Source organism: Dipodomys ordii, unplaced genomic scaffold (genome assembly GCF_000151885.1).
Source record: "Dipodomys ordii isolate 6190 unplaced genomic scaffold, Dord_2.0 Scaffold48, whole genome shotgun sequence".
NCBI lineage: Eukaryota > Metazoa > Chordata > Mammalia > Rodentia > Heteromyidae > Dipodomys > Dipodomys ordii.
This window is the reverse complement of record NW_012267264.1, coordinates 4,474,686-4,487,340: the sequence shown is the minus strand read 5'-3', so window position 1 is coordinate 4,487,340 and position 12,655 is coordinate 4,474,686. Positions and strand designations below refer to the sequence as shown.

Sequence of the window (12,655 nt, the reverse complement as noted above, 5' to 3'; positions counted from 1 at the left end):
CCACTAGCCACAACTCCACTTGTGGCCTTTTTGATGTTGTAGTTTAGTGGAGAAGAGAGCTTCACAGATTTTCCTGCCTGGGCTGGCTTCAAGTCACGATCCTCAGATCCCAGATTCACAAGTGGCTAAGATTACAGGGATGAGCTTCTGGTACTCAACAATATATAATACCTGGTTATTAAATTATAGTTGCCAGGATGTACTATAAGCTATAGCAATGACTAACTATATATATGCTCATTTTAAGGAGTTCATAGAAACCCAGATCATTAAATTACTAAGTTCCCTACTAAGGATTTCCCCCTCTTTTGGGGGGGAGGGAGGAGGGAGACAGGTAGTTCTTAGGTTTGAACTCAAGGCCTAGCGATGTCCCTTGGCATCTGTCTTAAGGAATGTCTGGTATAGAATCGAGATCTTGTTATTGCTACTAACATGAAGTGTTACCCTGTGGAATACCTGGTACTCATAGGGAAGGAAGGGCAAAGGATAGAGAGATCTTAAGTATCACCAGGTAGAAAGCTCTTTCCTCTCCAGTGTGGAACTTCAGCTTTGATTTAATGTCTAGCAGTTTTTAATTCCCTCACATTTCAGTTCAGACTGTGCATGTAGAAAATATTTCCACTTGTACAGTTTCCATTGGCTTAACTCCTTGCTGTATAAAACAATCCTTGTCTTTAAGAATTTTTCAGTTCAGACTGAAATGTGCACATGTGACTTCACAGAGGTTTTCAGACTGAAATGTTGGACATATGACTTCACAGAGGTTCCCTCAGTTTTAGATTCTTTCTGAAAAAAACAACTAATAACAACAACAATAATTATGGTGATACTACTACCTACCCTAGAGGAACAGTACATGGATTAAGTGATAAGACAGACCTCTTATAGAAATTCTAACATCTGCTAAGGACTCAATAAACTAATCATTAGAATCAGCATGCATCATCACTATTCTTATTAATTGTTTACATTTGACCTGGTTTTCCAAATCAAATCAGTTATTGAATAAATCTTAAATTTAAGAGTGTATACATTGACTATCATGAATTTTTTTTGAAATTGAATTGTTTCCCTTCTGGATACTTTTGTTATCATTTTTATAAGTCAGTAACAGATCTGTATAAGCTAAAATATGAAGATTTGTTTGTGCACATTCTATAAAAACAAGAATTTAGTTGTTAGTCTTATTTACTATCAGAGGTATGAAGACTATATCTGATCACACAAGACTATATAACTTCAGTATGGCTTTTTACTATCATCCACAAACTATTAATAAACCTGATATTATATATCAATATACAGCAAACTCAGAAAATATTTTCAAATGCTCACTTGAATTTTTTGTGCTCAAGGCTAATGCTCTACCACTTGATCCACACCTCCACTACTGGCTTTTTGCTAGTTGATTAGAGACAGGAATCTTTTTTAGTTTTCTTCCCAGGGTGGCCTCTTGAGTAGCTAGGATTACAGGTATGAGCTACCAGTGCCTGATTAGAAACTTTTTAACACTACCTAAGAGCTCCAGGTTTTCTCATCCCTTTGAAATTTAGCACAAGTATGAATATTTAATTAATCAAAACTTCTAAAATCTTACAGGTTCCTCTTTGGCCCCAATTTCGTTTTAACATTTGTGCATTATGGGTAGTTATTGCATGCTTTCTTACTATTCTGAAACAAGTTAAGAACATGAATCATGTGTCATGATTCTTAGGTTCTTAGCAAAGTATCTAGAACAGAATGGCTCTTTGATAGAAGTGTGTTAACTGAATGACTACAAAACCATACTATGCTAAAATAGTAAATACTCAAATATTTCATTTAATAAATCAGAAAGAGAGGGGTGAGGAATTGGAGAGGGGAAAGGATGGGAAGGGGAAACAACAGAAGAGGTAACAATGCTTGATAAGAAATGTACTCACTATTTGCCCATGTAATTGTAACCACTCTGTATGGTATTTTCACAGTAAAAAAAGAAAAGTAAAAAATTAAAATTAAAAAAAAGAAATCAGAAATCTAGATTGTTCATATGCTCAATCTTGAAAAGTCTTGATAAATATATTAGCCTCCAAACTTACCTGCATATTTTACCTGCAGTGCATAGGCTGGGATACCTAATAACTGTGAAAAATGATCCTTGAAGTATTTAATCATGCAGTCAACTTTAAAAGACATTGTAATTTCCTGGCCAATGGGAACAAGTACAACTTTTACTGTAGGAAAAAAAAAAGAAAGGATATAATGGCAGTCCAATAAAGCAAGTGCCAGCAATTTATTTACCCTCCACAATCATGTACAGAATTACAGGCAGATGTGTGTGTGTGTGTGTGAGAGAGAGAGAGAGAGAGGAGCATTTGAACGCAGAACCTCATGTTTGCTAGGCAGGATCTTGAGCTTTGCCCAAGGCCCTTTTTTGCTTTATTTTTCAAGCAGTGTTTCCATTTTTCCCCCTTGGGGCTTAGCCTCAGACAATGATTCTCCTGCCCAGCACTTCCCATGTACGAGAGAAGACAGGTACATATCTCCACACCCAGCTTATTTGTTGTGATGGGGTCCCACTAACATTTTGTTGAGGCTAGACTCAAACAGTGATTCTCCCAATCTCTGCCTCTTAAGTAGTTGGGATTACAACAGAAAACTATTATGCTTGTCTTTGTGGTACTGGGGTTTGAATGGGGTTGCAGGCTTGCTAAGCAGGGTGCTGCCGTTTGAGCCACACTTTCACTCCTAATGAGCTGATTATTAATCACATAGAATGCAGGTTGCTGCTTTCCCCAGCACACTCAACTGTAGAAGAGAAGTGACTAAGAATGGAGCCACAAACATTTGAAAAAAAAAAAAACAACAGAAAGACTTGGAAAAAATCATAGTAAGTGAAGTAAGCCAGACCCAAAGAAACATAGGCTCCAAGGTTTCCCTCATTTGTAATAATTAGTTTATGCCTATGATAGTCCTAGCAGAGCATCACAATAGCTCCATAGCTAGGTACATATGACAATATATATAATGATGCTAATCAAAATCAACTCCAAGATATGGAAACAAGAGGTTGTTGTTGTTGTGCTGTTGTTGTTTGTTCTTGGTTTTGTTTTTTTGGTGTACTGTTTATTTCTTTTGTCTTTTTTTTTGTCCTCTGGTTTATTATTCCCTGTGGTCACTGTTTCTGATTTCAGTGCCCTTTGTCTTGTAGATAAGTTTATCTGATTTGGAAAAAGGATAGGGAATCACAGAAATGGTGGGACAAAGGGGGAACCAATGCAATAGTGATACTCATTAGATACTCTGTTGGAAATAAACCTTATAACTTCAGGGGGAAGGGAGTGGATGGGAGGGAAAGTTGGAGAAAGAGAGGGAGGGGTAACACTGTTAGAAAATAAATGTACTCATTACCTTATGTATGTAACTGTAACCCCTCTGTACATCACCTTCACAATAAAATACAATACAATACATAAAATACAATTAAATACACTTTACACAATCACTGACATTGTCTACCTTACACTTCACTATACAAAACAAAAGAAGATACCTGAATGGTAAAAATAAAAATGTTATCATCAAATGATTATTCTTCACAAATTACAGGAAAGAAATAGTCTTTAAAACTATTATGAGCTGGCCGGGTGCCGGTGGCTCACGCCTGTAATCCTAGCTACTCAGGAGGCTGAGATCTGAGGTTCAAAGTTCAAAACTATCCCGGGCAGGAAACTCCAGGAGACTCTTATCTCCAATGAACCACTAGAAAGCTGGAAGTGTTGCTGTGGCTCAAGTGGTAGAGCACTGGCCTTGAGCCGAAGAGCACAGGACAGCGCCCAGGCCCAGAGTTCAAGTCCCACGACCGACCAAAAAAAAGAAGAAGAAGAAGGAAACTATTATGAGGCAGGCACCGGTGGCTCAGACCTGTAATCCTAGCTACTAAGGAAGCTGGATCTGAGGGTCATGGTTCGAAGCCAGCACAGGCAGAAAAGTCTCCGTGAGATTCTTATTTCTAATTAACCACTCAACAACTGGAAGTAGTGCTGTGGCTCAAGTGTTAGAGCACTAGCCTTGAGCCCAAAGAGGCTCAGGGACAGGGCTCATACCCTGAGGTCAAGCCCTAAAACTGACAAAAAACAAAAAAAAAACAAACGGACAAAAAAAACTATTACTGAACTATTTTTTCTTTTATATCTATAGTCTTTAAATATCAATAAAGACTATATATTAATATGGACCGTAAAATGCATAGTAAGTGTAAAAAATAATATTTCTAGATTTTAAACCTGACATTTTCATAAAGCTATATGAGACATACATTAACAATCAATCCCATTACAAAACTTATGTATTAACAAGATTAGAATTATTTAAGCTTGTTAAAAACTTTTCTTACAAATCTATATGAACAAAAAGGATGCAGTCCAATGTTAAACAGATATTAAAACATCAGAAGTCCATTTTAATTGTTTTACAGGTACAGAAATTTGTGATTAGTTTTTAAAAGTTGTGATCAGTTGTGATTTTAATTATTTTATGGGTACAGAAAGTTGTAATAGTTTTAAATGTTGTTATTAGTGAAAACATTTTAAAACTTTCATACTAGGGGCATATTGAGCTGTGGGAAAGGGAGATACACTAAAATGTTTATAATGTTCAGAAAGTAAGGACCAAGACATGTTCTAGGTAACTATGGATTTGTTATTAGAGAATTACATAACAGTACCTAATGGTATTCTAGCCTAAATGTCTCTCATAGGCAGGGAAACTGACCCATGTCAGGGTTGAGGAAGCAAAACTTTGTCTTGAATATTACTGATAAATTTAAAGTGAAGTACTCATTCATGATTCTCCTGGCACTTGAATATTAGTCTTTCAGTATTGTATGCTCTCGGGGATTTGGGGAGGGAGGTGAATTCTGTTAGTACACTTGTCCCTTTTCTGCTGCCTAGAGCCCCGTTACCCCTGTGAAATCTTGATGGTTTACAAAGTCCTCTGAATTTCCTTATGTTATCATAACTTTATACCAAAGTGGACCTATTTTGATATTGCTTTATCATGAAAATGTTATTAGAACTCCAGCAAATTATTTTCCCCCTGAATCTGTACTGAAGACAAAAGACTGGTTTGCAAAGGACAGGCTTAGTAAGGAGAGATTTCAGATGAAGCCTTTGGCTACATGAATGATAGGTGTGTGTATTAATGTCATATCCACAACCAGTTCTCTAATGACAGCTTTGGAAGGTCCTCCTGGGACATGTAAAACCCTGCCTTTGAGAGAAAACCTTTCAGTCATGATGAAATCTCTTTAAAGCCCTTCAGTCTGTGAACAAAACTTGTTGATACACAATGAACCCTAAATTGCTCTGTCTGGAGGAATATGGCCCTATTTGAATGTTCCTTTGGGGCCAGCAGTCAAGACAAGCAAGATGAACCATCAAGGTCTCCGGAAGTGGTACCTGCTTTGGTTTCTGGCATTCAGCCTCCTTCCAGATCCTTGTGAAGACGATGGTATGTATGGAGCTTGAAGGTCTTGTGGCTGCAGGAGATGCCTGGGTGCTGTGGGCTGGCCTTGTGGAGAGGTCAGTTTGAAAGCTTGGGAGCTTTTCCAAGTCTGAGGATTTGAGCTGCACTGTTCGTTTATCATTGTGTCCTATAAGTTTGTACCTGCCAAGCATCGGATTAACTCCCAGAAAGTCCCTTTCTCAGAAGCACTGAGTTACTGTGTAGCATAATTGTGCATGTCACCACAGCTGAGAGGCTTGTTTTAGGAAAGGTACTGCTCTTCCTTTCACATTAACCAAAAAAAAAATCTCTTTTTTAATCTGTTCACAAATGGTTTTCTTATTGATTATATTGGACTGTCTCTTCTTATAGAGAGACTCTCTTTGGCCAACATATGGCAGTTGATACTAATGCATGTTTTCTGTAAAAAGCCAGGTGCCATTGGCTTACCCTGTAATCCTAACTACTCAGAGGCTGACATCTGAGGGTCACAGATCAAAGCCAGCCTGAGCTAGAAAGTCCCTGAGACTCTATCTCCAATTAATTACCAGAAAAAAAAAACAGAAGTGGAGCTGTGGCTTCAAGTGATAGAGCACTAGCCTTGAATAAAAGAGCTCAAGGATAGCACTCAGGCCCTGAGTTCTAGCCCCAGGACTGACAAAAAAATTTACATTGAGTAATGAAATTGTCATATTCCGATCTTATATAATGGCTCCATTACTTTTCTCTTCTTCCTTGCCATTTGTTTTTTTGTAGTATGCACACAAGCAAAAACTACTCTGCTATTTTCAAATGCTGCATTTTACTGGATAAAGTAAGCTAACATTACTGTTGTTATATGATGTTCCACTAAGAACTCATGGATAAGGAGGAAAAGAAAAGATGACTTAATTGCTTTCTTCCCAACCACCTTGTTGTTCTTGGTCTCACTGCTCTGTTATCAACAATGTAGGAATGCCTACAAACTCTCCACATTGTTTTGTATATGTCTTTAAAACTGACCTACAATGAAAAATAAAATTTTTTTTCTAAAGCTAAAAATAAGGTTAACACTAGGCAGACTGCAGAAATATGTAAAAGCAACATGAAATGTGGCATGAACACTGAATATGAATCTAGAAAATCTGGTATCAAGTCCTCATCCCACCTTTTCTAGCTATATCCTACAATCGAGTGCAAATTATTATGCGATAGAAATTCAGTTATAATCAAGAGTTGACCAGCCATTTTCCTAGGTCCTTAAGCAAACCTATTTCATTTGAAAATATATTTGCATATGAATTTACAATGTAATGATGTTCACTTATTGCAGAAGAATAGATATTGCAGAAGAGAACCTTTCACACACAGTATGGAAGTTTGATTTGCAAGGGAGAGTAGCATGAAATCTGAGTAAGTCTTCAAACAAAAACACATGATCAAACAAGGAAAAGCAAGAAAATATTACCCTTTGTTCTCTAGGACATACCTGTTATTGAAGATTCCTTTGATGATATGCTCAGAGTCTTCTTTGCAGCCTTTATTCTATTCAAAAATGTCAGATTACTGTCATTTACTAAGTCTTGTTCTGACTCTTTCTCATCATATTGTGTTGTTTGCTGTTCAAGGCTAACTAAGGATTTACTTGAGAAGTCCTCTGGGAATTGTTCTGATTCTGACATTGGAAGTGTGTATTCACTAGGAACAAATGTTTCCTCCTCATCACTGTATTCCTCAAGTTCAAATTCTTGCTCTTCCATTAGATATTCTTCTTGAAATTCTCCTGAGGGAACTGTAGTATAGACATTTTCTAAAGCTTCATCATTTTCCTCTGTTGACTCAGCTGCATTCAGAATATCTTCTTCTTCCTCTTGGTCAGACATGTTCCTAAATTTGAGAAAAAGGAATATATTTACTACCTATATAAGAGTTCTTAGCAAGATCTTTGCTGGTATAAAGAATATAATATACTATAAAGTTGGTCATCATTAGATGGTTATTATGGCATTAATGACAGGCATCAAATAAGAACTGATAATATGTTAATGAAAAACAGAAATTAAAATTAATATAAATAGAACCTCAAGACAAGAATTATGAGAGCAATATTCAGTGAACATGTGGAAAAGCACTTTAAAATATCTGCCATTTCTTAGTCTTCTTAAGGATTTGTTGGGCTAGGAAGCAGGCTCAGTGGTAGAGTGCTTGCCTCGCATGCATGAGGGCCTGGGTTCAATTCCTCAGCACCACATAAGCCAGAAGTGGCACTGTAGCTCAAGTGGTAGGGCACTAGTCTTGAGATGAAGAGCTGAGGGACAGCGCCCAGGCCCAGAGTTCAGCCCCCATGACCGCCAAAAAAAAAAAAAGGATTTTTTGAATTGCTGAATATAAAACTAACATGGTATTTATGCTCTGGCATTAAAAATGATTAGAAGCTCTACTAGGCCAGCCAGCTCCTCTGTAACTGTACATTCAGCATTAAGCTCTGCTCTCACAGATTAGAGCAGAGATCACCAATTTGCATCTGGCTTTCTATACCTATTTAAATTTTAATTCTGCTTTAGAACTTATTTTCCCCTTAGCATAGTCTTAGCATTCCTTAACATTTATTTCTACTTTAACATGACATTCATATACATTTTTTTCCAAGAAGTTCACTGAAATTTCATATCAGGGCTAAATTGCATTAAATTCAACTGTTACTCTATTGATGGACATTCAAGCTGTCTCTAGTTTTGTAATGTTAGAAATAGGACTGTGATGAATGTGCATACATATATATATATATATATACACATGTGTGAGAATGCTATAAAATACACTCCTATAATTAGAGTAAATAAATAAAATGCAGGCAAATCTTATTTCTGTTAAATCCTATCAAACTGATTTCTAAAATGACAATACCATATTTTGCCCCTCAAAACAGCCTTTTGACATTTCCTTACATCCTATTATTATATTATGAGTTTTAATTAAATACTTCTGTTATAATTATACTCGCAATTGCGGAATCTACTTTATAGATGTGCTACTCTCAAGATGTGCTTAGAAACATATCACAATGAAACATATATTCATGCATACATACACATACAATGTAGTAAGCCTGTAAATACTAACAAATGATTCCAAGATGTAGAATGTTGTAAAACAGCATGCACAATGTCACATAGTCAACTATATGTTTGTATATGCATAAACTGCTTCTGGAAGGTCAAACAGTGATGGGAGGAAAATGGGTAAAAGAAAGGTTTTCCCTGTTTGTTGAAATTTTTAAACATTAAGGTACGACCTTTTCACACGGTTTAATCGTTGTCTAAAAATAAAAAGCTGTGTGCTAGCGTTGCATTTAAAATCCACCTTTTCACCTATTATCCATGTTTTCATCTCTTACCATTTAAAACTAGATTCATCCAAAATACTAGTATATAAGGCAGATCCAGTCGCCCTTCTACTAAATAGGCCTGTTGATTCTTTTCACGTTATTTAGTGATGATCATGGGTGGGAGAGAGAAGGTTGCCTGGCCAGGAAAGTGTGAAAGCTATGGATTTACTACAGACTGAGAATAACCTCAGGGAAAGGGTTTGCACAGGGCGGATCTGTGTATACCCAGTCTCACTTGAGCGGTATTGGCCAGAGAAGCAATCGCGAGTGCTGTGCGATGCAGTACACATCCTAGCTGGCCGCTGTTGCTTCCAGATGCCAAATCCGAAAGAAGGAGCTAGGAAAGGAGCCAAGAAAGACAGGATGCTTTTACAAAGGCATTTAACAGATGAAGGGCGGAGCATTTCTAACTGACAGAGGAGCTCTGGCAGGATTAGGGTCTCGCACAATCCAACCTTGGGGTCACTTGCACAAGACCGGGTGGTGGCGCTAGCCAGAAGAAGCTAGCCCCAAATCCTGTCCTCCTACCTGGCTAAGAATCGCAGCTACTCGGGGACAGGTAGTTTCCTTGAGCCTTGCAAGCAGCCTTCTGCACCCGCCAAGTGCGCTGTTGCTTGCTGGCCGTATCCTAGCAACGGGCCCGTCGCCACTCCCTCCAGCTCCAGCTAAGGCACCGCCCACTGCACAGGACCCTTCTCCCCCGGGAAAGGGGAGGAGCCAGGCAAGGTTGTCACCTCCTAGCAACCTAGATCTGGGATGCTAAACTGTCTCCAAGAGTCCTCTCATACTTTCAAAACAAACTAACAAAACCCAGGTATTTAAGCTTGCAGACTTAAAAAAAAAAACAAACTCCAAAATCGAGAGAAAATATAATTATCAAACAAGAGACAAGAAACTAGCAAAAGGAAACACAGGTGCGCATCAGTAAGTGCTTGTTTTGTTTGATCTAGGACTTGGCTTTTGGCTTCCTGGCAGCAAAGAGAAAAGTGAGAAACTGGGAAATAGTTGCCCTTATGCTAAAGATTAGCAAAGCCTTTGTTAAATACTAAATTTCAAGAGCTCTCCCCACTCCCATCATGACATTCTTTAGGAAATTTTTTTTAAAAAACACAGTAATTGTTGAGAAAAAGATCAAGTATATTCTTTTTTATTATTATTATTGTGAAAATACCATACAGAGGGGTTACAATTACATGGGCAAGGTAATGTGTGCATTTCTTATCAAGCATTGTTGCCTCCTCCTATTGTTTCCCCTACCCTCCCTTCCCATCTTCCCACCACCACCACCAGCATTCTTGCAAAGATAGTAACAAATTTCATACGGCTATCATATAGCAGCTAACAATAAGCATCATCACCAACTATGTAATTTCTGATTAATTCCCTAAAACCATTTTATTTTTTGCCAGTCCTGGGGCTTGAACTCAGGACCCGGGCATTGCCCCTGAGCTTCTTTTGCTCAAGGCTGGCACTATACCACTTGAGCCACAGTGCCACTTCCAACTTTTTCTGTTTATGCCATACTGAGGAACTGAACCCAGGGCTTCATGCATGGTAGGCAAGCACTCTACCACTAAGGCACATTCTCAGCCATTAAAACTATTTTATTGAATAACTTTTACTAGCTCACAGAGGTCTGATATGGAAGTCAGGGATTAAACAGAAGTAGTCTGACTCCGCCTACAATTTTAAACCACTAGTTGGGGCTACTATGTATAACACCCTTTGGTAACTTATTTATTTTTAATTTTTAATGTTTTTTTTTTTTTTGCTGGTTGTGGGGCCTGAACTCTGGGCCTGGGACTGTCCCTCAGCTTTTCAGCTCAAGGCTAGCAATCTACCACTGGAGCCACAGAGCCTCTTCAGGCTTTTTCTGCTTATGTGGTGCTGAGGAACCCAGGGCTTCATGCAAGCAAGGCCAGCACTCTATCACTGAGCCATCTTCCCAGCCCCACCCTTTGGTAATTTAAAAGAATGTTAACATTTTTGTTATACATAGCACAAGTCCATTTCCACATTCATATTGATCATTTTATGTTTTTGTACCTGTACCATTCTGCTAAAGTTGCAGTCTGATCCCACCAATAATTTTATGTATTTTCTATTTACTTATTTAAGATGCCTGTACGGGGGCTTAAACTTATGGCCTCACATTCTCATTTTACTTATAACTGGTACTCTACCACTTAAGCTACAGCTCCTCTTTCTGGTTAATTGGAGGTAAGCGTCTTGAGAATTGGGACGTAAGAGTCTTGAGGATTTGTTAACCTAGACTGGCTTTGAACCTAGATTCTCAAATCAGCCTCCTGCATAGCTGAGATTATAGGTGGGAGCCACCAGAGTTGGCTTCTAAGAACTTAATTTCAATGTTACTGGAGGGCTGGAGGAGTCATACTATTTAAAAATACCTATTAGCCTATTAGAATATGAAATGTTCTCAGATAAAATTGGTTTTGCTTTAGTAACAATGTTATATAAATATATTTTAATCATTTCTATACATGGATGAAAAAGAGAAAGAACACCCAGAGGAAAAAGAGAGGCACCCACATAAACTATTATGGTCTTTCAAGGAAACTGAGATTTTTGAGATGTTTCCAAACACCTCTGCCCATCTCCAAAGTCACAACATAACTTAAATTCTACCAATGATAAGAATTCCATTAGATTTAATATTCATTTTTCTGATTCTTCTTCAAGCTTTATCATTCACTGTCCTCCATATCAGGGATAGTATAAAAACCCTATGATTAGGAAGAGGTGGGAAAGGGGCTTAGAAGACTAGGTGGTAGAGAGCACTGAGTACTTGATATGTACTATGCTGTATTTTATTTTTAGTTTGCTATGAAATTGACTTCATACAACACTACAATAGAAGCTACCCTAAATATGTAGGGTAGTTCATGCAGATAGAAAGGTAATGAGCACCTGAAAATAATACCTATCTCTCGCTTTTCTCTCTCACACACATACATACACACGCATATACACACATGGAGATAGTTGGTTACATAAATGTAAATACGAGCTGCGATTTAGACTAACATTTTCTATTTTACTTTTCACCATAAAGTCATACATTTAGGTTATCCCAAGTGACTTACCTTTACTTCTCACAGACATCTTTGTTAATCTCAGCACTAAATGTTTTTTTGGGGGGTCCGGTTGTGGGGCCTGAACTCTGGGGCCTGGACGCTGTCCCTCAGCTATTCAGCTCAAGGCTAATGCTCTACCACTTGAGCCACAGCACCAGTTCCGGCTTTTTTCTTTTCGCTTATGTGGTGCTGAGGAATCGAACCCAGGGCCTCAGGCATGCAAGGCAAGCGCTCTACCACTGAGCTATCTTCCCAGCAGCACTAAATATTTTTAAGTGCCCCATTTTTTCAAAAATGCCACCTAATGGCTCTATTAAAAGAATCAAGCATTTCAAAATATTTCCACTTCATTGCAACTGGTTGAATCCATCTTGATGCAAATGAGCAATAAAGTAGAAAAATTGTTAAAATAACTACATAGGTTAGGTCCTAAAGATTATGTTTGAAAATGAACTTTGTAACTCAAGCATGGATCTTGTTTTTGAATCACTTAAGAGAATGAAAATATAAAGCCATACTCAGTTTCCTGAAATTTCTTGGATAGGTTAAATATGTTTAAGGTTTTACTTATTTTTTCAAAGTAATATGGACCTGTACTTTATACTAAGTAATACAATGAATTTAGGGAAGCAGTTAATATTGAGAGAAATACCACAAATGGCATTATGTCATTTAATGTTAGTTTGTTGCCAGGTGTTATTTAAAAAAA

General features: G+C 37.8%; 1 protein-coding gene across 1 annotated transcript in view; it reads right to left on the bottom strand.

The window, feature by feature from the left end:
* Iqub (IQ motif and ubiquitin domain containing) overlaps positions 1-7,346 on the bottom strand; it is a 54,774-nt gene extending 47,428 nt beyond the window's left edge. The window contains exons 1-2 of the mRNA XM_013019912.1: positions 6,953-7,346; positions 2,079-2,213 (exon numbers count right to left, since the gene is read on the bottom strand). Of these exons, the coding sequence (XP_012875366.1) occupies positions 2,079-2,213; positions 6,953-7,346 (529 nt within the window). The remainder of the gene's footprint in view (positions 1-2,078; positions 2,214-6,952) is intronic.
* Between the last annotated feature and the right edge of the window lie 5,309 nt (positions 7,347-12,655).